At 37.0% G+C, this 27754-nt stretch overlaps 2 protein-coding genes across 3 annotated transcripts in view; one reads left to right on the top strand and one right to left on the bottom strand.

The window, feature by feature from the left end:
• CACNA2D3 (calcium voltage-gated channel auxiliary subunit alpha2delta 3) overlaps window positions 1–27754 on the bottom strand; it is a 394699-nt gene that overhangs the window by 42276 nt on the left and 324669 nt on the right. For both annotated transcript variants that reach the window (XM_066195341.1, XM_066195342.1), the window contains one exon: window positions 463–524. In XM_066195341.1, coding sequence (XP_066051438.1) covers window positions 463–524 — 62 coding nt within the window. The remainder of the gene's footprint in view (window positions 1–462; window positions 525–27754) is intronic.
• Window positions 20800–27116, top strand: LRTM1 (leucine rich repeats and transmembrane domains 1). Its single transcript, XM_066195320.1, has 4 exons — window positions 20800–20807; window positions 21587–21639; window positions 23047–23643; window positions 26683–27116. The coding sequence occupies exons 1-4, from the start codon at window positions 20800–20802 to the stop codon at window positions 27114–27116; spliced, it is 1092 nt and encodes a 363-aa protein (XP_066051417.1).

Here is a 27754-nt window from a genome sequence, read left to right as displayed (position 1 = left end):
TTCAGTGAGTACGAATTCTACCCCTGAATGGTTTAGGTGGACTTTATTGAACACTATCAGTGCCAACCATGATTCAGTGATGTAGTTTTGTTAATTAACCTGTATGATCCTACAGTTACTTAGTGTTAGAGAGAAAACCTAAGTGAGAAGTCATGATTCTGCTATCACTGGAAACAAATACCACACTTTCGTTTACGGTTTACACTTTTCCTAAGGGAGAAAAAACAGGTGCCAACAAAGTAACTCCTTATGTATTGAGGCCTAAAATTAACAAAATTTCTACTTGCTTCCAGAAATCAAGCAACTGTTCTTCATCACTGAATTCTCCTTTTCTGTATCCAAATGTAAAACCAGAACAAGTCTTCAAATACATTGTTTCTTTACAATAGTTTGATTGTGACAATATCATCACTTCCACTGTTGTGGATTCAATTACAAAGAAAACTTCAATTTAAAATATACCTGTCTGCTTGCAGTCCAAAATTTCCGCTGGAAAAATTCAAGTTTCATCTGGATACCTACAGCTGGGAAAGACAAAAATAAATAAATAAATAGATAAATAAACCCAGCATGCTTAATTCCTTCAAAAAGATTCTTAAAATAGTCAGGAAGAAAAGGTTTCATAATGAAAAGAGAAAGTTAGTTAAGCCCTAAAATAAAAAAAAAAAACCCACAACTAATTAAATTGAAGACACCACACAATCACATTTTAAACCACTTAAAGACAAAGATACTGCTTGTATAATGTGAAGAATACACATGGCAAAAAAAAAAAAGTCATTCAAATTGCATGTCTCCATAATTAACATCAAAGAACCACAAGCTGAACCTATTTTTGTTCACACCAACCTCGTTTATATTTTACTGGTATCAATATAACAGCTGTAGGGAACCCACACAATGTATTTTCTACTGAAACCCATAAGATTTGCTGAAACAACAAGAAAATGTTGGTTAACACTTCAAGTGATGATTTGTTTTGTGGTAACTTATTCCATAAATTATCAGTGGAACACAAGAAACATTAAAAATGTATTTGAAAAAATGGAAGTTAAGAGTATTCCATGTAATTCTGTTAAAGGGAAGTATCTGACAAATATTACTGGGTATCAAACTTTTTAAAAGATCATATTAATAATAATGGACTGCATTATTTAAAAATCATTATTCAAGATACTCTAGGTTTAAATTACATGTTTCTCATAATCTCAGGTGGGATTATGTTTTGCCAAATATCAGTGAATCTTTCTTCCAGCCTAGCTTGATGTTCCCATCACTGGTTCTATTGAAGAGCAATGTAAAGCAGTGAGGTTTGCAGAAGCCCTAAAATCAGTTGATTCTTCTGGCTTCACTTGCCTAAACTAAGAGAGTTTTTAAAAGCTTTAAAAGTCTGAAGATCTAACTCCTTGAAAATTCATGGGTTTTTTTTTAAAAAAAACAAAGCCTCAAAGAAAAGAGTTGTTTTGGAAAAGTGAATGAAATTTCATTTATTCATTCCTCCTCTAGGGCCTACAGCATGATTCATTTTAAAAGATATTTACATTTAGATTATTGGTACTCGCTTTTGCAAATGCGCACACGCTGATTTCATGCACATATTTGATTTTGTGTTTGCAGATAGGGAAAAGTACGTGAAATGAAATCTGTAATAGACTGATACAATGGGAAAAGTAGGACAAAAGGAATTTTCTTTTTACAGCAGGTTATAAATATTTTTCTGCTATCTGTAACTCATGGATAGTTATGCTTCAGACAGTAAGCAGAGAAATGCAGTCCTCCTTTTGAATAAACACCAGAGGAGACACTCCAGCTACATTTTATTATCTAGGAATTAATGTTACGGTCCATGAGAAGATGCTCTCTGACAGCCAAGCAGCACATTGGCTTCATCTATTGCTTGCCTTTGGGTTCATTCCTAGCACATCCTACCTGCTTTGTCTGAAATGCAGGCAAAAAACACACACACACACTTTCAAGAACTTTCCACAAAGAAATCACATCACTTCTGGATGCTGTGGCATCTTATGTGCATGTAACAGATGTGTGGACTGTACTTAGATATTGTTCATTTACGGTCCTGGTAAGGTCAGCCCTTTGGAGTTCACACTGTGAGAGATACCAGCACCCAGAAAAATGCTGTTCTTGAAAAGTGTTAATCAAAGTCAATGAAAGTATAATAAACATTAATTAAACAGTCTCTTGCTCTCTCCCAATGAAATTTTATGTATATACAAATTTGAGCAGGATTTTGGACTAGATGAGCTCAGGAGATCCCTCCCACTCAAAATTATCTTATGATTCTGATTTAAGTGCAAATTTTTTGTAGAAAAGTGGTAACTTTAATGCTCAGAACATTCCTTACAAAGAGTGCCAATATTCAAGGAAAGTTTTCTTTGTCCTGTACAAAACCTACCACAAAACAGAATCTGAAACAGGAACAAGATAATTACAGCAAAGTTCATCTGTAAAAGATTCCATGTGCACGTTTCACCGAGTCACAATGGAATGCTGCAGCATGACAACAATTGAAATGCTGGGATTAATTTCCATGAAATGCAGAACATCCCTCTCCATGGGGATGAGAAGGGGCAGCTGCAGGTTTGGTTTCATAGTAGCAACTCTAAGATTTTGATGCTTTCTTGGACAGACTGTGAGGGAAAATAAAAGAGAGTGGGGAATATTGGGGTTGCTCCCACTTGAGCAAATTCAATCATTTCAGTAGTAGGGTAATTTGTGCAGAAACTGAAGGTACAGGCTTTACCAATTCAGCTACTCCCTGCCTTAAAAAAAGAAATCAGTTTATTTCTCCACCTAACTTTGAAAAGAGTTGTATCACTAATCTCTGAGGTACAATGCCATTAAAGAGGGTAAAGCAGAAACCATCCACTCCGGTCAAGATAATACAATATTACAACAGCAACATTTTAATGTATTCCCATTATGAAATAATTCCTCAATTAGAGTTTTGAAATCCTTTGGCTTAGTATTAAAGAACGAACTACTACATGATGTCAACTACATGATGGCTGGACTTGATTTACAGTTGGGCTTGATGACCTAAAGGGCTTTTTCCCATCTAAATGATTCCATGATCTCTACCTGTGCTTGCAGGGTAGGAGGAGAGAACACATTTCACAAACATGGCACGGTGAAAGCAGCATTTGGCAGTTTTTTTGAGATGTCTGTCTTAATATGAGATTTTAATCTCACAGTTTTGTCTCATTTACACATTGTTCCCTCCACTATTCCAGACTGGAACTTTTCTGTCACAGAACAACTAGCTTCTAAATATTCCATATCCTACATAATATATAATAAATGAAAATTACTAATAGTTTCTAAAATTCAGCTGAAAATTGTTTGAATGCCTCCAGATTTGAAAGAATTAACAGTGTTAGGTAGAGGAAAATGATTTTCTTTTCAACCCTTCATGTGATACTAAAGCACTTTTGCAGGTTTTTCCTTCCTGAGCTTTTCGAGAACATTGTGACTAGAACATGACATTTTTTTTGTCTGGTCATTTCATGCCGCAAGAGCTATTCAAATATACTTCAAAAGGTTTTCGAGCCAATATATTCTCATGAGCAATCCCTAATCCTTCAGCACTTGTGAACTTCAGAATAAAATATTTGTGCTCCAAGCCACCCAATATTTAAATCTGTGTTTTACAAACTGGCTACATGAGGGGGGGAAAGGAAACATGAAATTATAACTCCCATGTCACTAATTCCTAGTTAAGACTTCTGGGTGTAAGAGCTACCACAGAGATTTAGATTCAAAAGCTGAAATTGCACTGAAATTTTTCCAAATACCATTCAGGAAGGCACCCAGATTATGCCACAAATAACAAAAGCTCTAACTGACCTTTGTGTGAAACATACACTTCAAAGTATAAAGTATCCTTCCACATTGGCATGCTTGGTTCAGCCAAAATGGCCAAAGCATAAAAATTGTTCAGCCAGGAAAGAAATGAGTTTTGTGTTCATTGCTGCAATTTCTCTAATGTCACAGAGGAGGGTCGGCTGGAGTTGAGGGCAGGCAGGAGAAAAAGTGATGGGAGCTGATAGAGGGGTATTTTGTGATATGTAACACAAAATGTACCATTTAAAATGAATATTGCAAATCCAGTTTTTTGTTTTAATCACATTAGCAAATTTACTTAGGTGATGCAAATAAAAACATTTAATTCTACCTATGGAAAACAGTTATTAACTCCCTGAGATTTCTTCTCTCTGTTTAATAAAGTGGCTGCTATTTTTGTAGTGCACACCCTGTGAAATAACAGATGGTTGAGAACAAAAAAGTTAAAGTCTTGGCTCAGTAATAATTATTGTTTAATAAGTAATTTCCTTATGCATTGATTCCATGGCTGAAGGTAATATTTTACTCTCTCAGGGGTTGCTTTCAGGATGGAAGTCTGGGAAGTGCTCAAATGCTACGTGGCTCAGGGATGCTTAGTATCAAGGCAAACATGAAGGAAAACAAATAATTACTCAGAATAGATCAGGATTGCTTGTGCTCATTTCAATCTCCATGGTTAAGCAAATAGACAGGAAGATAAGGAAATCCTTCCTTGACAAATTACTTCTGTGCAAAGAATTAGAATCCTTCTTAGGTTCTACGTAAAAAGAATAATTTCCTACTTAAAATAAGAGAGGAAAATAGATTAGTCTGATTTATTTCAGGCAAGAGAGGAGCTGAGTCTCCCTACAAACCTGACAGATGGATTCTAAATACATGATTATAGGAAAAAGTAGCAATAGCTAAAGGGATTTCCATTCTCTGAAATACCTATTCACTATAACACTGTATATAAGCACTAGATCAGCAAGGTTACAAAAATACCTTAAGGTCTCCATTCCTTTTCCCACAGAATGTAGTAGAGATTAAGACTCTCTCTCATACATAAAAGTTGCCTAAACTCTTAAGGACATTTTGGCCTCCTATTTCCAATGGAATTATCTTAAATGAGGTTTAACTTGGCTTCAAAATAAGAAATGTTGGACACACACTTGCAGCAGGATTATTTTTCAGTCTGTATCACCTTTGTGTATTGAGCTTAGACTCATTAAGATGCTCTTCTTTCTCCCTACTAGTATTAACTCTATCATCTTTTAAAATATGTAATAACTACATGTGAAATATTCCAGAACATACTTAAATAATCTTTAAAAAGTTGATTTCACTTCTACTTGTACTCTAAATCTGTTTCAGTTCAGAATGCATCTTCAGTGTGTTTAGCTCAGGCAAAGGAGACACTGACTCTAAACCCCAATGCTCAATCCTGAGAAATAAATACCATAACTGTCAAGAACAGCCAATACAGGTTAATTGAAGACTCCCACCACTAAAGATGATAAAAAAGTTTTAAGTGTTTTATGTAGAATAGTTAAAAATAAAATCTAGATCTTTTTCTCCCTTCTATTCCAGGAAGTCTTAGCTAACAAACTAGGTATTCCAACAGGAACCCTCTATAATATAGTTATGTAGACATTATTATAGACAACAATACAGTTAGGTAATAAGTAACATAGTTATGCTTCAGTATCACCCAACACAGCTGTACTCTCAGTGGAGGATACTAAATCTTATGCAGGATATACAAAAATGTGGACTTCTGAATTGGGCACTTCCCAGACTGCTTCTGATCCCAGGTTCAGTTCACTTGCACTGTACAATGAAGCCTCACCTTTCCAAACTTCACACTTCATTCAGTTTCCTTTCCAGTGATCTTTCCCCTTTTATCTACACTTTACTCGTCTCACCCCTGCTCATTGTTTCCAGTTCCTCTCTTCAAAGAGAAGATCTACAAAATTATATTAAAATATGATAAATGTATTACTTTTATTGAGTGGAATGACTGTCTGAGCAAAGATTAAAAAAAAAAAAAAAAAAAAAAAAAACAAAAACCCATCAGCCTAACAGTTTAAGTCTGGACACTTTTTTAATTTATTGAAAATACAAGCTTATGCTTGAAAGCATCAGGCAGTCTCAATCCTGGGTGGTGGCACCAGCCATCCTCATAGTGAACTGTTACGGGTAGCCTGTGACAAAAGAGCAAAATTGACAAAAAATGGGCCAAACTATTCAGCAGTTATACACTTTCTTCTGCTTTTCCTATGATAAAGCATGGTTCCTAACTCAAGAAAAATAAGGTATCTGCTCTCTATTTGGATAAGATGTTACTGTTTTTCAGAAACTGCTCTTTGCGATCCGTTGTTGTGTTGTGGTTTTCTTATAATTTATTATTTAACTCAGGGACAATTTCTAACATTTTTGCAACTTTCGTTCTTGTTTCTTGATATGGAACATTTTCGTTTACTCCACAATATATCTATTGCATATTTAAGTACTCTAAAATTACTTTAATACTTTACAAATATTTTATTATTAAATCCTTTGAAATCCATGTAAATGTAAATGTAGCTCAAATCTCAGTTTAAGCTACAGAGTGTGATAAAGTCTCAAATACAAAATATCTCAAAGTACAAACTATCACCTAGTTTTGAATTCTAAACAATAAACTGGAAAAAAATCTTGTATTATGTATGGTATCTTACCTTTACCTTTTTGACATCAAGTAAGTGGTATGACTGCACATACAGAGACATTTTTAAGTCCTATTTAGTTATTGGGGTTTTTATGTGAGACAGTTTGAACACGTCATAAGATTTAGTAACACAAAGACTAGTCCATTCATCAGAGCTATTGTGATGCAGAGTGTAAAGGAGTGAATTCTCCCTAAATGGGCAGTGGAGAGCTGAATTTCTGCCTCTTTACTCACGAACTTCAAGCCTGCTACTTTCTTCCAGAAGATTTTTGAATTAGTGCTGGAAGAGGTTGTGTGCATGGAGACTAGCAAGAGAGAGGGAAGGCAAATGGTGCTTCCTGGAGGCCAAGCTCAAGCAGAAAGGGAGGAGATGCTGGGAAGTTGATGTGAGGCCAAGCTGAAAGGGGAGCAGGATGATGATTGCTGAGAGGCCAAAGTTCATCCAAACTCAAACCACCAGGGAAAGCTGAAAGGCTTGGTTTGCAGCCAAGCCCTGACAAACTGAACTGTGGAGGGCAGTCTGTGAACATCATCATAAACCAGACTCCCTTTGACTCCCTGACACATCTTCCTTCTGGAGGACGAATGAAGTAGCAGCAGGAGCAGGAGGAAACGCAAAAAGGATATAAATTGAGTGTAAACATAAAAAAATATAGACACTGGTGGCTGGATGTCCATTGCCTTTTCAGGAATCTTCAGAGGGGATCTGAAAATTATCATTGAGACTATCATCCTGTATCCCAAACTTTACTGGACAACAGCTGATGTGCTGCCAACACTGTGACAAAGGCTCCCACAGAAATCTGCTCACTTACCCCACAATGAACTTTGTGTACCAGGAGCAAAGCTCGAGGGAGGTACTTGAGAATCCATCTGTAACTTTAAAAAACCCCAAAAAACCCTAAAAGAAACCTCCCATAAGCCTGGAGAAACGGGCGTGCAGATTTACATCAAGTGCACTTTGCTGGAAAGTTAGGTGCCCTGTTCCTGAGGAATACAAGGAGTACAGTGACAGCACAAAGGGGTGGCTTAGGTGGCCCAATGTGAAAAGGATATGGCAGGGCACAGCTCATCCCTGTCTGGTGTCTGTCTGGAGGATCTTCCCTGTGACGTTTAGAAAATACCTGACACCTGGCTCATTCCACTATCAAAAGAAAAAAAGAAAGGAAGCTAAAAAAAAAAAAAAAAAGAAAAAGGAAAAGAAGAAAGCTGAGTAGTATTACTAGTATTACTTTTAGCCTCAGGAAGTTTCAGCAGCTGGCAGAAACAAGGCAGGAATCATCACAGAGGAAACTATGCTGGTGGCAGAGCTTTTATGAATTCCTATGAGCCTTCAACTTTATTCCAGCATCTCCTAGCACGGTCACTGCTCTGATAAATAATTCTGAATTCCAACAGATAGGAAGCATGTGAAGATTGAAATCTGACCACAGTAATGCTAAAATAATGAAGCAGTGAGAGTATTTTTTATAACTCCCTAACCATTTTTTAGTTTTATAGGGTTTTCTTGCTATTTGAGTACAACCCATGACTGAAACAAAATATAGGAACAGTATGTACTTGTAAGCACTTTTATAAATCTTAAGGGAAGATCCAGGACTTGTCAAATTCTCAGAAAAAGCTTCACTTCTCACAGCTGAAGTCCTAGGTTAGAGCAGCATAGCCAGACTACCTTTCCATCTCAGCCAAAGGCTGTGGTTTCAAGCTTTCAATCTGGCAATTAAGGAACCCTCAAAAGTCCAAAGGCTCAAAGTCCAGACAAACAGCCAGAAATTAGGATAGTTATCTGAATATCCTGTGACCAGATTCTCTTAGGATATATAAGACTTTCTGCTTCCACTTGTGACTAAAACACAACACATTCAAGCCTTGATCACATTTTATTTGCAGACTTGATTCTGCCTACTACCTAAGCAGGTTAACAAAATAAAATCTATTTCTATATTTCTCAGCATTGTGAGAAGGCTGATCTCAGACTTGGGAAAGATTCTATTGTAATTTCCAAAGTGCTTTACCCCTCCCAGATTGAAATCCTGTCATAGCAGAGTGGGTAAATGCTGTCCTCCTGCCAGACACAGAATACTTTGGACAAGATATTAAAGATAAATATTGCGGCATCCACTGCAAAGTGAACTTGTAAGTTCTCTGTCCAGTTTGTCTCCTGACAGTTCAATGCTCCCACCACAGACGTGGGGGCCAAGACATGTAGGTTCTGCTGGTACCAATCCTTGCAGGGGGAGGGATCTGACCAAATCCAACATTTCCTGCCTCCAGAACACACTGAGCACCAACCACTCGCTCTCTGCTGCTGTCAGAGGGGGATTTGTGTCCATACAAGGTCTATGAATATATGAAATCTCATGAGTCAAACCAGGCTTAGGACACTGAATGAGCAAACACTGACATCTCATCAAACCACATCATTTGGAAAGAAGTCCTGGATCTCTTATTTACTGAGTTGTAATAACAATAACAGTGATACTCTCTACTAACTGTTTGTGCTATACTGTGATTAGCAAATTACTTTGAATTACTGAAAACATGAGTCATGTTACTTGAAGTCAAATAATACATCAGGAGGACCTCATAATGAATAAAAATTTCCAGCCTTTCAACACCATATCTACTGGATGATTCATAAGTCAAATGTTTACTGTAATGCTCCAGAATAGTTATCATGTTTTTATTTTTCTAAACCACTATGTTAACCATTTTTTTTTTTCTGCTCAACCACGTGGTGATAATCCATAGCTTTAGAAAAGGACAAAAAAAATTATATGTCCAAAAATCTCAGTGCACATATTTTTATGTGTTTGCAATTGAATAGTACCATGGCATTCTGCAGTTGCAAGAACAAATAAAATGACACTGGTGGATTTGCAACCTGATTTCCATTTGTGTCCTTTACCGAATAATTTTAAAAACAGTAACAGCAAAAGATACAGATGTTCAACTTTTCCATGAAGAATATTATCTGCAAAAGCAGATTTGTTTTCCTGCTTTTTTCATTTTTGGATCAAAAATGTATTTTTATTAAATATCTGTGTAGAAAAGAACACAGCTGCATCTTGGTTCAGGAAAATAGGAGTTAGCATGTGAGCTATAAACTAGCATTCTTGAAATGTCCTGAATAAGTCAGGAATAGAAAGAAGTCTTAGACTAATAATACTGAGGTTTCCCAGTCTACTGAAATATAAATTTTCTTCTCTTTCATATTCTCCTACTTTTTATGTCTTAAATAAAAAGAAACACTATTTTTCAAGATATTTTCAGCATATTACAAATACGTCTTCAAAGTCAGTTTCTAAAACTATGGATTAATGCTGGCTGTAATCTGAACATTTTCACATTTACTTAAATTTTTTCATAAGAACATTTTATTGTCACGATTTTGAAACATGGCCAAGAAATTTTAACAGTACCTCTCAACAATGACCTGTATCAGGGAAATAAATTTCCCCCTGTATTAGGGAAAATAATTTATCTTTTGCTTTATTTAATGCGTAGAAGTTCATGGCCATGAACTGGAAAGCAGCTAATGCCATCCAAGAGGCCAAGCAATCAGGGGTGGAGTAACAGCTTTCTATTTACTTGTCTTACCAGATTTCAGGAAAAATAAGAAATCAACATCTTCGGAATTGCTGAAGAAGCCTGCATAGGTGCCAGCAGAAAGGGTTGCTTACAGCTGATCTGATTCATGTATTAAGAGGTGTTTTCATATTGCTGAAAATTAGCCAACAGCTTATTTTCTTCATTAGAAAAAGATGAAGGCCACAAAATACAAAGAACAATATATTGACCAATTTATGACCAAATACAAAATTAACAAATGTTTTTAATCGATACTTCAAGAAAAAATCCCAAAGAAATAAGGCTTTTAAAAAATGTTGAGACCGATAAAATTAAAAGGCACTGACAAACTTTTAAAGTTTTTTTAAAAAATGTCAGCATTGCCTGAGATCTGTGTGCCAAGTTACGACCATAAGGGAACTTCTCTGGGTGAATTATTAACTTCTGGAAATAGTGTAAGTGCTGACATGACTTTCACAATAAAAGTACAAACGCACCATACTTACTTCACATAAACTGCTATCCAGATGCTTCAGCAAGTAGTCTGTTATAATTTATACACTAATGATTAGTAGGATTTAGCTATCAACGAAGTCTTAAGGCATATTTTAGAAGTATAAATTGGTAAGTTTTACAGGAAATCAATATAACGGGCACCAAATGTAATCCTCTTTAATGTAATAGCTTTGAAATAAATCAGGAAGATTTCTGAAAGGGAACTGTCTGATTATACATTAAACTAAGGATTTATCATACAAAATAGCTTCTCTTTCTAATAAGTTGCCTGAAAGGCACAAATTCAGCTGGGGCCTTTGCCTGGAAGGGTAGAGCACTGCTAAATGCTCACTGCAGTCTGTGGGAGTCAAGGGATGCCCAGCACAGGATGAGAACATGAAGCCCCAGAACGGAGCCCCAGTCCAGAACAGAGCTCTGGAGAACACAAAAGCCCTCAAAACTCTGCTCAAAGAAAGGACTCTAGGCAGGACTTTCCAGAGATTGTGCTGTTGTGTAGAGGCAAACCTATTATTGACTTACAAGGAAAATGAATCTTGCAAAGGCCAGGTTTTTATAGCTGTTGGGGCAAATACCAAAGCCAGGTTGATCCTGATGGGCTTTCCAGAAGCACTTATTTCACACTGCAATCAGTAAATGTTGGGCTGTAATTCTGAAGTCTCTATAATATTCCTAGGCATCAAAATAACTTTGAAATACCACTTTCCAAAATGCAGACATTTATAAATAACAAAGGTTCTCCGGGACGTTCTGCTATAACACATTTATAAAACATTTAATTTTCTAATTAAGACAATTTCAATAATTTTTTCTTTTTCTTCTGTTTTACAAAAAGAATGCTGGAGCATAATTTCCAGAATTAATAAATCTTCTCAGCATATCTATAATGGAAGCAAACATAATCTCCATTCTCTCACATGTAGGGCTGATATGCCCTACACTTAGGGAAAAAACCCTTCATATTTTTATTTGAAATAAAAGAAAATCAAAACCAAACATTAGTGATGCAGTAAATTAAAGAAAACTTTAATAAAACATATTTAAACAGGCTTAGTTTATATTCTTATATAGATTTTTTTGTATTAAAATGGCATGGATGGCCACAGAAGACAAAAAGAGAAGGGTCTCACATGAGTTTCCCTGCTTTATTCTGTTTTAAAGCTAGAAAGCATCTATAGGGATGGAAGGCTCTGACTCTTGCATGTGTACAGATACTTTTATACTGTGTTGACTCCACAACTAAGACTTATTTAATTCAATGAGTTTAGATTGTAGCGCTGATTATGCCCATATCCAGAAGTCAGAATATTAACTGAGTTTCCATGGAAACACTATATGTCCCTGTTTTCCTTTTAGACAAGGCTATGCCTGTTTAACAAGTTTGCCGAGGACAACATGTTTTGTTTAAGTTACATTAACTGGAGCCAATGCTTCCTAATTACATTACCAGAAGAAACATTTACAGCAGAGCTTCTACCATGGGAAACCCTCCACTGTTCAGCCCATCTCTGAAAAACATGAAGTGTCAGCATTGCCATTGCTTAAAATGTGTTAACTGGTCTTCTATGCATAAAATAATCTCTTTTATAGAATGACAGAATGGCTCATGTTTTATAATATTCATATACAAGGAAATTAACACATGGAATCTGGACTTCTCTGACACTTCCATCAGAGAACATCTGCCCATGAAGACAAGGTAGGTCCCTGGTCTGAAGAACTGAAGGCTTAGGGCTGTTCCTGGTCTAAATACACCTTATAAATAGGAATTAAAATCAAACATTATCTTTTCAGAGCGATTTTTTTCTCCATAAGTTTAGCCTAACCAGAACTCTAGAAACCCAAGTCTGACAGGTGCCATTAATCCTTCCAAAAAGGTGTAAAAAATTTTGGATCTTTTGAGTGGTTTATTCTGTTCACCCTTTCATAATATTCTTGTACAGAACACCAGAAAGGATGTGCTGTATTCACACCTGCAGTTCAAATCCTGCGTTGATGGAAGGGTGATACACTTCCCTAAGATTTTAGGAGAAGAACCAGGTCCAAAATCCTAATGAGGAACATTTAAAGAGATGCCTTAGCAGGAGGGGTGTGACAGTACAATGAAGAGGACTGTAGATAAACATGGCTTTTTACTTTTTTAGTTTAAATCTGTACTATGATGCAACTGAAATGTTCTACATGATGAATGTCACCCAAGTTCCATTTAGACAAAGTATTACAGAAAATCAAGCATTAGGTAATTCCCTCTTCTTTCTCAAAACCTTTTCACATTTTCAATGTAACAAAGTCTGCAGAAGTTCTAAAACAGGCATACATTTACTCCAAAGCTAAAAAAGCAACCGTATGTAAAAATGAGCAGCTGATGGCATATAGAAAAGTAGAGAGAGTGTTTCATTTCCAAGGAAAAGCCTCTACTACAATTGCTTGAAATACAAATGTTCACTTTAGTGCCTCTGTTTGAACACATCTCTGAATCACCACAAACTACAAATTACAGAATGCTCTGCTCTTTCTTCTTTATACAGGTTTATAGAAAACAAGCTTGTAGCAGTAACAAATGAAAACCATTGAAGATCTTAATGACACCAAAAAACCTCGAGATATGGAAATTATTGTTTCACTAGAGTAGGCACATGATGCATAACTTCACCTTCTAAAAGAAGTTAGCCCACTTGTCTCCCAGAGCACATTGAGAAAGGAGAATTCAGTAGTGCTGCTCTCTGAACTCATGCATTCTAACTCTGCTGAAACACAGAGACGGAAAGGAAATGGACACTGTCATTTTGAAAAAGGAAAAGGATAAAAAAACTCAGCCAAAATATGAGTAACCAAGCTCAGCCCTGCCATTATATTCCAAAATAACAGACTGCAGAAGGAAACAAAAGCAAATAAAGATGAAAACACACCCTTTTTGCTTAACATGGCTACAGCTTTATGGACAGAGAAAGCTCAGGGTTGGGTACTTTTGAGATCCCACCATAAGTTAAAGAATAGTAAAATAGAAGTGCTTTTGGATTAAAATGCATTGTATTAAATGATAATATGTATTATCTCTATACTTCAGGATCACTCAGCGTTGACACAGAAGTCAGATGTAAATATTATCAACATTTAAATGTTTTCTGAACATTAGGGCTAATAATCTACACTTATGCTGTACTTTTTTAAAATTTATTTTCTCACAGGCATTCCAGCTGTTGTCTTGAATTTGTTACCCTCTCAACTAATGCATGGGCTTGACAGAAAGTTCATCCTTCAGCACCTTAGGGGACAGTGAAACAGAAGCCATGGTTAAAAGCTTAACAATAACTTTAGGTAGTACAAACTAAAACGAGGCATAGATCAATGTTACGACTGTCAGGATTTCATAATTTATACCAATCCTAAAACATTTTCCTCCCTACTTAGCAGACAGCCTGTCAGCCATTTGGCATGATCCTCCTAAAAATATGTGTTAAAACCCAGTAAATAATTTTCCTTTTCACCAAATCAAGAAAAGACAATTATACACTTGACATAGCTAATAAATTGTAATCAATATTGAAAAAAATATTCTATTAATGAGAGGAGAAATCATAGAATGAGGATCGTTGGGGATTCTCACCATGAAAACAGGAAATCAAAAGAGACATACAGAAGGACATATAGCCAAAACAGACATGATAATATAGAACAGGTACAAACAGTGTAAGAATAGTGAAAACATGATGTTCCTTCGTGATTTAAACTTTTAGCATCCCTTACTTGTCCCTTGGTTATCCCAGTCATGTTGCTTCAATACTGCTCATATAAGCTGCACACCTACATAAACAGGGTTTTATTATAGCTTCTTTTTATATTTCATAGCTACACTTTTGGGGTGGGTTTTGTTTTATTTTGTTTTTTGGGTGTTTTTTGGGGGTTTTTTTAATACCTTTTGTTTAACTTCTGAATACATTTCCTCCCAGGGTATCTGAAATCTGTAATCATCGTCCCAGTGTTTCTCTCCCACATTACACTCTTAGAATCAAGTTCCATGACTTTTAAGAGTTATGTTTACGTCAGAGGGATCAAGAGGTTTAAATTTCAGTACCTATTAAATGAATTTAATTATCCAACCAGTTCCATTTGGATACACTGTTACTGTTCTTCACTAATCTATAACAGATTTTCCAGTATTGTAATTCTCATTAATGAAATGCCCTCTGAAAGAGTATTTTTTTTTTATTTTTTTAACAAAAGTGCTCTCAGTGGCCTATTTTACAAATTCTAAACAGAAGCATCATTATCCTGTATACTAGCTAAGTTTCCCAGGGATTTATCCTGTCTGAAAACAGCAGAACTAACTAAACTTGAGGGATGAAAAGTCTATCCATATACCTGTTACTTCATTTAAAATATTCTGTGGAGAAAAAAAGGTATTATAAAAACATCCTTGGTGTTTAAAACCTGCTGACAGATTAAAAAGTAGAGGGTGAGGAAAGGATAACAGTGTGCTATGGGATCTCCGGGATGTTGTCAGAGGACTGTTGGTGCCTGCAGCTGCAGCAGTTCGAGCAGTAGGGATGACAGAAATCCAGGGAGAACAAGGAAACTGGAAAAGCAGCAAACTATGCTCTGCCTTGTAAAACTTATCTGCTATTGAAATGAAGAACAGTGGCAGCAGTTAAAGGTGACTGGCTCATTCTTGTTCACTGGAGCCATGTGGGAAAATTGCCAATATCCCTCCTCTGCTTGTGAGATGGTTCCCAAAGCAACAACAGAGCCAGTCTGGGTCCTGTGCATGGATTCTGCCCAGAGCAGCACTGCACAGGGCACAGACTGGCAATGTGGTTTTAAAGGAGCTGGTCTTTCACACTTCACCTGCTGCAAGACAATTGAGATCCTTTCAGGAGTCACAGTCTCCTTTTCCCTTGCAGCAAAACATCACCCAATGGAAAATGTTCCATCCCAGCTTGAATCCAAAGCTACTGGGCACATAAGTCCTGACCCAATGGAATACTTACATTTCTACTGATGATTAAATTCACCAAAATTCTGTATTTAACATTTATCAGCTGCATATTTTTAATGTCAGGTTATTTAGTATCTTGCTAAATTAATGAAAAAAAAAAAAAAAGCCAAAAAAGCCTCCTGTGGATATTTCCAAAGTGTTGCAAGACTTACAGAGGTTTAACTGGTTGACTTTTTACTGCAGCAAATGTCATCCCTTCTTCTGCAAGTTTCTGTGTTGAAGTGATGACTAGGGCAGAGAGAGAGTCCTTTTGAGCCCATAAACACAGGAGTTCCCAACATTTAACAGCGAGTTTTACTGAACTACTACAATTTGCCTTAAAATCACAAAAGCAATCAATGAAGTATGAGTTCTACTTTGTAGCACAATTGGTGAGCAGCAGGTAAAGAAACATTTACTGCACTTATAAATATTTCTTCATACACTGTGAACATTTCAAAACCCTTTTACAGATGTTGTTCAAAAAAATCCTTTCAATTCTTACAAGAGCTGCCCTGGTAAATCAACCACTCAGAATGCACAGGAGATTTATATCCTGGTCTTAAGTTTGAGTCCAGGGTGAGCTGTGACCGTGAACAGAAAATCTCATTAAATATAAAAAGGAAACAAAATCACTAAGTAAAAGCTTAGAAAAAACTTTGATGAAGAACAAGCTATCTAGGAAAATAGCAAGTGATCTCAGTTTTAACATGTTTAAGAGAGGACAAAAAGCATCTAAAGAGTCAAGATGAAACAAAGTGTACACCTGTACTTATTTTTGCATGTGCTTTTTCTCTCCAGTTTTATTTCTTTCATTTCTCTTAGCTTGATGTCAGGCAATATTTTTTTCTATTTGCAATAACGGCACGGTGAGTTCATTAATTTACTCTTACTGGAGATATATTCTATCTATGGATGCTCAGCATGTATAACAGGTGGTTGACATTAGTCAGGAAATGATTGAAAATTGAATCTGCACCCCCTGCTGCTATTTGTGATGGAACAAATACTCTGCTGACACTTAATCTGCCCCTTGCTGCAACTTCATCTAACTTGCAATTAAGGTAAAGAGGCCCAGCAACTTTATTCCCCGTGCTTCCCCTCGTTCTGAAAGCCTTGCATCCTTCCTGCTATTTTTTCTACCTACCTACCAGAGCACACTGTAAGGCTGGTGTTTCAGCATTTTCCAACCTTCTCACCTTCATCTATTTATTCTCATTTAGTTATGGGAAAGGAGTACGAGCCACACTAACTTCTAACAGCATTTTATCACAGCTCCAATACCACAACAAATAGCTGACTGCACTACCTAGCGGATTGTAAGTCTCCAGAGAAAAGAAGGAAGAGGGAGAGGAGAGGAGAGGAGAAAGCAGTTGACCCAGTTGTTTACAGATCATGAACAGTCCTGGTGACAAATACCTGGATTTGAATATTGAAAGAATTTTTCAGTCCAGATAAGAACAGCAATGTGGGGAGAAATAGAGTTGTGACCTAGACAGAGAAGGTGCTCAGCCTGGCTGTCCTGTGGTGCCCGGGACACAGCAGCTCACACCTCCCCAGCCAGCAGCTTCCTGCCACTGCCAGGCTGCCCACGGTAAATCTCCACCTGGAACACAGCATGTTCCAGTTCATCTCATCCACTACTACATCTCATACTCTGGCCTCTCCTAGAGGTGTAAGAGGAAGGTGTAAAAATTCTCATAAATAATAATTATGGAAAAAAAAAAAAACTGCCCACAGGGAAAGGTTTTTCTCCATAAGTTGTGTCATTAGTGGTTGATTAAACCTCTTAAGATTGAAAGTTTATATCCCTTCTAATTTTTTTTTTTTTTTTTTTTTTTGCCTCATGAGGTAACTGTGGCTCCAGATTATATATGAATCCCACTAATCTTCTGGCCCAAGGATAATTTCCAACAATGCATTTCATAGATTAATTACTCACTGTATAAAAAAGTACCAGATGTATCTAAGTAAGGCAAAACAAGCCACTGGAAAGGAAAAAAATAGGCTCTTCCCCTGTACAAAATCACAACTCTCTGCTGGTTTTTTTTGTTTCTAGAACTGCACAACATTACTTCCCACCTGAAAGGGAGATCATCAAATAGCTCATAACAACTCAGACACAAAGAAATCATGGTGTCTCATGCTGTGTCATAACCAGCATTTTATTATTAAGTTCTAGCTGATTTTCCTCCCCTCTTATCCTGTCTAAGCAAAGGATGTCTGAAGAAATCCATAAACCTACCTCTCTGGGAAATATGTGCGATTTTTAAGGTATAAATCTTCCTTGAACCAAATTTAGTTTGATCCATTGGCTTAAACTTCTGTTGTGACAAGCAAGCAGAAATAGGATCCAGGGCCTTCCTCTATGCTTTGTCAACATTTGAAAACCTAGTACCCTGACAGGAAAAATTTGAGAAAGTCCTGATCTCTCAGAGTACAAGGAATGCCCTTGTAGAAAGAAAAGCATGAGGGACTCCCAGGTCCCTTTTGCCCTGGCACCTTTGCACAGCATTCTTTCTGTCCCGGGGAAGGGCACAATCTTTCTCCATCATGCACTACTGTAATTTTGAAAGTGCCAGTTAAAGGAGAAGAATTTTAACAATAAAGGTATGGGCTGTTTCACCAACAAATACTTTTTTTTCTTTGTCTTGAACCAAAATGAAGAGGGGTTTGCATTTACCCAAAGTTTCATTCAGGGTCTTGAGCAAGAGCTTAGCTTTTTTACCAATCTGGAGACACCCATTAGTAAAGAGAAAGCACATGCCATTTCCCTTAAAGTATCTCAGCTCTAATTCCTTCCCACTCAAAAGCATAAGGAAAATAAGTCTAATAAAGACTATGTAAAGGAATTGTCTGCTGTGGTCTTGGGAACATTTTTTAATATAATCGTGTCTGCCTGGACTCGATATACAATGCAGTGGAATCCAAATCCTGTCGGTTTTAAATATTTTAAATATTTAAATTGTTTCCTTTCTGCTAGAGTTTAATTAGCATAATGATCTTCTGTAAAAGAGATGATTCTTACACATAGAAATCCTTTAAAGCAGATGGCAGCAATTGCTGCACCAAAGAGTTTGCTGGCAAAGCAAAGACAGAGCTGCCCCCCCTCAGCCAACAGGGATCAGATATTAGTTCACAGGGCTTTCTTGCTATTTGCAATAGGAAACATACCTTGCTACAACAAGGCACAGGCTAATTTAAGAGGCTGCAATAACAGTTGCTGCACCACATCAGACAACTGAAAAGAATCCTGCTGGTGGTTCAAAAGGCCAGAAGTAGAGTAGGTTTCATGGTTATCCTGTTTCTGGCAAATCTCTACCTGTGACACAACTATAATTTTCACCACATCAGACTTCTCTGTCACAACCAAAGTATTATTTCTAATAAATGGGAACAGGACATGGATTATAGGTTGGGGAAACTTCTGTTTACAAAACATGTTTATTCAGAGTTCTCAATATAAGGAAAAAATAGCCACATCTACATGAAAAGCAAATTGACAGATTTAATCATATGTTTCCAAATCTGAACCCAGCATAAAGATTTTTTAAAAAGTAATAACTTCTTATACCACGATTCTGAGTAAATAAAACAACCTCTGCATTATTGCTGGAACTGAACCTCCCACAGCGCTTAACTTTCTGTGACCTTGTCCTGTGAACATCTCTGTAATGTGGTGAATACTAAAAATAATACCATTATAGTTGCAAAGACCTACCTAAAATAGGAGAGGCAGCTAAGAGACATTCTTTAAGCCCACTGTTACATGAAATGAACTGCAGTGGGAGCCTGTATACCAATCTGGTCAGCAAATATTAGTTAAGATGGAAAAATAACTTAAAAAAGAAACCCTTTAAATTCAAAAGCTAAATAAGATTATAGATACTAAAGAGAATTTAAAATCATCACACAAAAAATTAATAATATAATAGCTATTACCTTCTGCAAGACAATCAAAAGTCATGAAAAGAGTCACTGATACAAGCGATGAGTTAATGCAGGGAGAGTGGGATGTCTTCTCAAGAAAAAAGTACCCGACCTAACTTTATTCTTTGTAACAGCATCCATAGCTAACATGGCTACAACTTCTAAAGAAGATGCTGTTTTATAAGAGACCTTTTTAACATTTAATTATGTCTTCACAAAAATGATTCATGGACATTTTTTAGGATAGGTCATAGAAATAGCAAATAAATGTATCATGCTAGAGAAGTTAAAAACGCTTTTTGCATTAACCTGACATTATTGTAAAGTACAGTACAGATGACCTTTATTCTTCTCTCCCCTTTTTTGTAAAGTTGGGGTTAACAGGGTGACTATGGTACCAGGTTATCTACATCTGCAGTGTTCCTCCACACTCAATGCCAGGCCTCACCCTGTATCAGGACAATGTGTCAAGGATAGAAAGGTCTGCCGTCCACGGCACTAATCCTGGGACCCTCAAGATCAGCAGTCATGTTTACTTTACAGAATGACAATTTTCCTATGTTCTCCTTCACTGTTCCCAAGTATCCACTGTTCCTTTGGGTATCTTGACTGGTATCAGAAACAGCTGAGCAAAGCACATGATTCTGACAGGCACATCTCTGCCCTGAGAGCCAGGGGGGCAGAGAGCCCAGCACAGACTTTTGGAAACCAAAAGGTACCTGTGGAAGAGATGGGGCTACTCTCTCCACAAGGATTCATGTGACAGGACAAGAGGGGAGGGACACAAGCGGCTCCAAGGAAAACTCTAACTGGGTGCAAGAAAAAATTATTGATTCTGAGAACAGTAACACATTGGAGAAGGTTGCCCAGAAAAGTGACAGAATCTGTTACTGGAAATATCAAAGTCTCAACTTGACCGAAGCCGGGATAACTTCTGGTAAAGACCCTGCTTTCAACAGCAGTTTGGACCTTATGATCTGATTTTTCTAGTACTCCTTCTATAACATTGCCTACATCATATAAATTTTGACCTGGAAAATGAACTTTGTGTGATCTTTTTAAAAGCACCAGAAAGCAGGATTTGCACCCAAGAAAGCTGTATTATAGATCTGAAATGTTCTGCTTACACAACTTCCCTCTCCATAGGACAGCTCACAGATGGAGTGATCATATGGCCTGGAAAGACTCAATTATACACCATCCTTTCAACACCTTTGAATTCCTTTACAGACACAAGTCATTAATCCTTTTATTGGCGTAGATGGCGCAGTATGAGTTCTACTAAAGAAATAACAAAGGAACAAGTCAAGGCACCACACGTTACAATTTTAGTATTATCTGCTATGTCTTTCCAATATCTTTGAAAATAAATTAATTTGTTCAATATTCATGGTGACTATACTAGGATGTGTGCCATTTTAATGGAAGGATCCACTTGCCCTGTATTCCCAAGCAATAAAATCCTGTCAGCACAACTAATGGATGTCAGATGAATAAGCTTAAAAGAGCAAACAAAGGCACTGTCAAAACCATGTCATCAACCCACAGGACTATTTGTAGTGATATTATACACTCCACTGCCTCCAGTCACAGCCCAGGATAATCAAAATCCATGTTCAGATCTTGCAAAATTTGACACAGCCTGGCTAATAATCCACCAGAATTCAGAAACCATACTGGATTAAAAAAAGACAGCTTTTTTTTTTTTTTGTGCTTTGCTTTTGATGGAGATTAAACAAATTGAAGCGGCGAGGTTATCAGATCATTATTTGTACATTACAGCTGTCCAGTCAGAGCTGGACAGACACTGTTTGCATGGCTTGTTGTCTGATTAAGATGCAGAATAAGTCTCTGAGAGTCATAAAGGGGGGAGAAGATTGTGATCAAGAAAAAAAACCAAGGGCTGATGGAGTAACTGAGTAGAAATAGTTGCCCTTCTACACAAGTGACAGATACCACCTAAAAAAAACACAAGAAAGGAAACTGGATGAGCACGTTACAGATTTGAAGTGGGAATCAGTACAGTGTCTGTTACTGTTCTACATCAGAAATCTGGACAGAATCTTCCGCCAGGGGAAGAACAAGCAGAGCAGAATGAAAGGTGAGATACTGAAGCATTCAGATTAATAATGCAATTTTTCTGTTTGCAAAGCATTTCCTTGCCAGGCAGAGTTTATTTTACCTCTACATTGGAAGCTGTGTTTCTGAGGCCAACTGTTGCAGAACAGTGTAATGAACTGAAAGTATTGCTTACCTTGCGTGCAGGAATGCTGGATTATTTCAAGTGAATTTTGTGATGCAGAATTCAGTATTGCAGAAGACTTAGTATAATTTTAATATAAATATTTCATTACTGAGTGAAAATTGAGTAATATGTGCCTTAAACTGTAGTCTCAAAATACAACTTTCATTTATGTATTTATCATATTTCTTACTATAATCATACATTATTCCATCAATATGGTATTCACATTTGATCTCTATACGTCAATAAACAGCAATCACTTTATTTTCAAAAGGCTTCAAGTAGAAAGTAGCTAAAATGTTTTGCATTTTGAAACAGTAAGTAGTAAAATTGATTTGAAGCATCTCAAAAACAATGTAGAAAAGGATTCATCATACTGACTTTCTTCAGTCAAAGAAAATGTAATTATTTGATACTGAGTTTTTTAATGTTTTATTATATGCATAGAAGCATAGCTTTAAGTACCTTGTTTTCAAAGTTCATTAGCAAGACATAAAAGCTAAAGTTTTTGGGTTTTTTTTTCCAGTTAAAACTCTGAACATCAGGGAGCAGCAGATAATTATAAATACTAAATATTACTAAGTACTACTGTCAACTAATTTATATTTTCAGAACCTTATTGACAAATGTCTGGTGACTGTGTAGAAGCCTGCATCTATGGGAAGTACAGCTGGCATTCAGAGAAGGGAATTAAAGCAAAAAGAATAAACAGATATTTTAAAGGAGAAACTTACAGAATCTGGATTGCCAAAAAAAGTACTGCGAATAGTTTTTATAGCTACGTCTTTGAAGCTTGTAATTTTTTTAATGGTACATTGACTCAATTCTTCCAGGCAGTAATATCAGTAAAACCAATGAAAAATAAAAGTTCTGCTTGTAACTCTTCTGACACAAGATGTTTAAAGTTGTTACTACCACAGAAAGAGAGACATTTCAATTTAATAATTTTAGAAACTGTCACATTCCCTTCAAACATCACTGCTCTGCTGATGGCAAATCCTCTTGAAAAGCATTTGTACTTGAGAAAAAAGCATGGGAAGTACTTCATTTAAAGGTCATGGTAGCATTATCTTCATTCTGCACTACAGAAGTACATCAACACTATCTGTCATTTACTCATGTATTATAAAAGAAACACACTCTGAAATCTACATTATTGTTTATTGTGGAACTGTATACCTTCTGGGTGTGTCTATGGCCTGTGTATTGCCTAAAGACAAACATTTTAAACTAATTTTAAATCTTCTTTCACTTGTGATACAGGTAACTGGCTTTTGGTTTGTAGTGTCATCTTGCTGGCACACACAGGTCACGGCTGCCCTGACAAATGCCTCTGCTACACAGCCTCAAAGACTGCAGACTGCAAGAACAGAGGATTTACCGAAATTCCTGCCCACTTGCCTCCTGAAATTCAGATACTGCAGTTGCAGAACAACCGTATCTGGAGAATCAACCAAAACGCATTCACAGCAACACCGTTACTCAAAATCTTAGACTTGTCTAATAATTCTCTCTCAAGTGTGGCACCTGGTGCTTTCCAAAAACTAAGGTATCTCCAGGTTTTAAACCTAACCAGAAATTTGATTCATTATATAGAAAACAAGACTTTCAGTTTCCTCCCACACCTAAAAGAACTGGACTTGTCGTCCAACAGCATTATTCGACTGCCTGAGACATTTGGAAACGGCACAGGGAATATAACATTGCTCTCTGTGAAGCATAATAAACTTCAGAAAATGGAAAGAATTCTGCTGGAGTCACTTCCAAACCTGAAAGTGGTTCTCTTCAAAGATAATCCCTGGCAATGCAATTGTAATATCTTTGGCCTGAAACTGTGGCTGGAGAGTTTTCTATACAGAGGTAAGGAATTTTTCTCATTACATATAGTGTACATGAGAATATTTAACCAGCATCTAACTGATCTTCACTTCATGGCCTAAAAATTTACCCCACACTGTAGATCACTTCCTCAAATAAACACACTAAACTATATTCCTGTGCATAGGTCAGAACGTAAGTGCTTTTATAAACACAGGTGGCAAACGAGAGTCAAAGAGGGACTTCATATTCCTGCCCAGAGAAGAAGCAGGGATGCACACACAACCATACAGCAGGTACAGGTGTGTTCTCTAGTGTGTGAATTCAGATATAGGTATTTCTAAATATAAAACAAGTATACCTGTGCACATACACTTGTTTTAATTCTACCAATATTTTTTTGCTGGAAACCAACCTACTGTTCTAAAGCTTTTTATCTGTTGCATGATGGTAAACTTCAAGACAGATATCAATACTGAGCAAACTTTAGAGAACCCAGGATTCTAGTTTTTCTATCAATTATGATTTAGTAGCTCTTTAATATTTTATGAATGCCTAGTATCATTTCCTAATTTCTGTTAACCAGAAGAAGAACTAATTCATTGGCAATTTCCTGACAGAAATGTGCCATGGCACCACATAGGGAAAAGTGAAGTTTATAAATAGTAGTGTCAGTATTTTGGTCACACCTGCTTTTAAATATATTCATGCTGTGAAAAATATAACATGATTTAATTCTAAAGGAATTAAGTATAAAAAGAAATTAATTTATTTCTCCCAGGAGGTATGTTCAGACTGAGAATTCAGAACAGCAGGGCAATTTTCTTTTTTCTAAATCAGGCTTTGATGCTCGCATGTGACCAAACTACCGATTACCTGTGTCTGTACCAAAGTGCTGTGAAGCCTGTTGCAGCACAGGGGATGTGAAGATGGCCCATGTGGCCTGAGACTGATGGACTGCCTTCCGCAGGGATCAGAACTCTGCAGGCCAGCTGGAAAACCATACTGGCCGTGCAGGGACACAATTACTACTGGAGTGCTCTAGGGGTGAGGTAAATTTACTACCATGAGCCATCTTTTAGAAAAGACAAAAGGCTAAACTTCTCTCAGCAATAAAATCTTAATATCTTGAATAGATAAAATATACTTTATAGCAGGGCTTTAGGCTATTATGCTGGAAATCCGGCAGGGGTTCACTTCTCTGAGCAGAAGAATTAAATGATCCAAGATAAACACATCAGATTATCTTGATTACTCTGCCAGCAGAATAAATATTATCATTTATTTCAAGAAACAATGTTGTCTAGAAGTTCAGTGATGACCTTCCATCCTTCTGAACAGTATACAGATTAATTAAATGAAGTGGTATCAAACATAAAAATTAATTTTAGCAACAAGCTTTAAAGGAAGCCCAAGTGTTATGCTCTCTTCTGTGTTTTTATTTCCCTAAAATTACTTGTCTGAATCACATGAAGAAAAATTAATTGCATTACACATTAATGCTTCCTACTACTTATATCATGCATGATGAAACTTCACAGTGGCTCTGCAGACATTTCTTGCGTGTCATAACAAAGCAATGTAAATACAAAATGTTTGAGTATTTTTAGCTGAATCCATCATGGGCAATTGAGATTTCATACATATTCACAGGAAATTACAGAGAATACTTCAGTTCAGGAGAAACACCAGGGTTCTGTTCCAAGCACACATAATTAGTTACTTAAAACCATGAAAGGATAAGAGTTGAAGGATTTGGAGATTTTACCTATATCCATATTCAATCTAACACATTGAAGATGTCTAGAACCATGCTTTGGGTCTCACCAGAAAAGACCAAGAGATCTGCTCTGCTCAAATCTGTCCTGGAATATCAACATTATTTGTGGAGTAGTCTCCAGATTTCAGTTTGGCTCCATCTGTATTCAGTACTTTCTCAAAGTCTTTTCAGGATGAAAATTTCTGTGCCTGGCTTTAGCTGAAAGGTGAATTATTTTGGATAGAGAGGAGAGGAGAAAGAAAAATTAGTTGATTTGATTAGTTAATCTTTTAAAATGTGTCAACATTGATTTTGGCCTTGTGGACTCCTCTACACACCACATCCCTAAAGCCCTCTGCTGTGACTAGGTACCTGAGAGCTACGTTTGGTGTATTTTCCTCTACGCACCCAGGAACAACCCTGTGATTTACCAGGACTGTGAATTCCTACTTGTCTCCCCATTGTACTAAAACCTCCTTTGGGAAGCTAGCTCTAAGTAATTATGAAATGTAGCATTTGTGCAGGATTGATTAAACTCAACTCCTTTATACCTCTGTATATTTTCTTATCACAAACCTTGCTTCAAAAAAATCACTCGTGGGTACATACAACTTACTGAACTTTCTATTTGCCCTTTCACAGTTAACATACAGTCAGAACAATGATGATTTCATAGGATATTTCAATCAAGTGGGAAATATTTTCTAAATACGTTGTGTCCATTTCTTGCCATAAAAATTAGCAGTAGTCGGAAGTTGAACAAACTGAATTTGCAGTTAACGATACCACTTTGTCTACCTATGACAGTTATTATTTTTCTACCACCATAGGTCTTTTTTACACTTTCATCCATAAAAACACAGATAACCTAATTCCTGATGAACTGCTTCTTGAAAATGCTCTCTTATGTGAGTTTTGAAGTGCAATAATCTCACCACTGACCTAACTGAACAAAAGCCTTTAAAACGTATTATAAATTTCTTTAAAAGTATGAAGTTGTTTAATTGTAAATTGTACAAGCTTTGTTCAAAGTTCAGAACAAGAGTTAAGGAGAATTAACTGTCACGGCTGCCATGACAAATGCCTCTGCTACACAGCCTCAAAGACTGCAGACTGCCAGAACAGAGGATTTACCAAAATCCCTGCCCATTTGCCTCCTGAAATTCAGATACTACAGTTGCAGAACAACCGTATCTGGAGAATCAACCAAAACGCATTCACAGCAACACCGTTGATGATAAATTTACTCAGGTTTATGTTAATTTTACATTAAGGTGATTCACAAACAGTCAACTATTGAGACCATTGGTTTTTATTTCCAGGTGGAATAAGCGACGGCATTATCTGCTCAGCGCCAGGGATTCGGAAGGGGAAGGACCTCCTCAAAGTTCCCTATGAGCTCTTTGGGGCTTGTTCTCTGAGGACAGCTCACGTGCACCTGGCCAGCAGCCACCAACACGGCCCGGAGCAGCGGGGCCCGCTGAAGCACGGCCCCCACGGCGAGCCGGGGGACGGCGGCCGCGCCAGCTGCGAGCCCAAGCCCAGGCCCCGTCCCGCCAGCCTGCGCCACGCCATCGCCACCGTCGTCATCACCGGCGTGGTGTGTGGCATCGTGTGCCTGATGATGCTGGCAGCTGCTGTCTATGGCTGTGCTTACGCTGCAATCACAGCCAAGTACCACAAGGACCACCTGGCCCCGGTCAGGCAGCACGGGACTGCCAAGGAAAAGGAGCCGCTTGAGAGCTCCTCGGCTTGAGTTGCTTCTGTCTTTGGCCTCTTGAAAATAAAGCCCTCACTGAAATCTCAATGGCATTGTTTTAATAGAAATTACTGGGGTTGTTTTCTTTCTTTTCTTCTTTTTCATATTTTTAAAAAATGTGAGTATATCTATTGGTCAGAACATCCGCTAAGACGTTATATAGAGCAACATAAGTTTATTTATTTTGTGTATGTATATTCCAGAGCCACTATTTAGGGCTGAGTGTTTGAAATCACTAAATCTTTATGTACTGAGTTTGAAGCATTTCACCATCCTTTACTAACTCTTGATGTAGTATTAAACCAAGACCTGATCTATGGTGCACCTACAGTCATTGACTGACAGAAGCAAAGAAAAACAGAAAATAGCCATCTAACTTAGTTTAATTAGTTAAATTTGTACTGTCTTAGAGAGTACAGATTACTATTTAATTCAAGATGTATACAATTCACAAGCAGTTTTCAAACCAACCACTCTATGCACTGTAACTGATAACATAAATGTGCTAAAAGTATTTCCAAAAATGTGTTTTCAGCTTTCCAGTGTGCTACAGGAAGCAGCAATTAAATATTAAATCCATTTCCTAACTTAGGAAATAAGAAAAATTTTGTTACCTACTGCATATAATTTTTAAT

Source organism: Chamaea fasciata, unplaced genomic scaffold (genome assembly GCF_029207755.1).
Source record: "Chamaea fasciata isolate MVZ Bird 193981 ecotype frontalis unplaced genomic scaffold, bChaFas1.0.hap1 SCAF_13, whole genome shotgun sequence".
NCBI lineage: Eukaryota > Metazoa > Chordata > Aves > Passeriformes > Sylviidae > Chamaea > Chamaea fasciata.
This window is presented reverse-complemented; position numbering and strand designations above follow the sequence as displayed.

What these genes read in the sequence shown, in the direction of transcription:
- LRTM1 (XM_066195320.1), top strand. An exon ending in CAAGCAGAGCAGAATGAAAG is followed by an intron (nt 21,640 to 23,046) that starts GTGAGATACTGA and finishes CTTGTGATACAG; the next exon opens with GTAACTGGCTTTTGGTTTGT. An exon ending in GGAGAGTTTTCTATACAGAG is followed by an intron (nt 23,644 to 26,682) that starts GTAAGGAATTTT and finishes TTTTATTTCCAG; the next exon opens with GTGGAATAAGCGACGGCATT.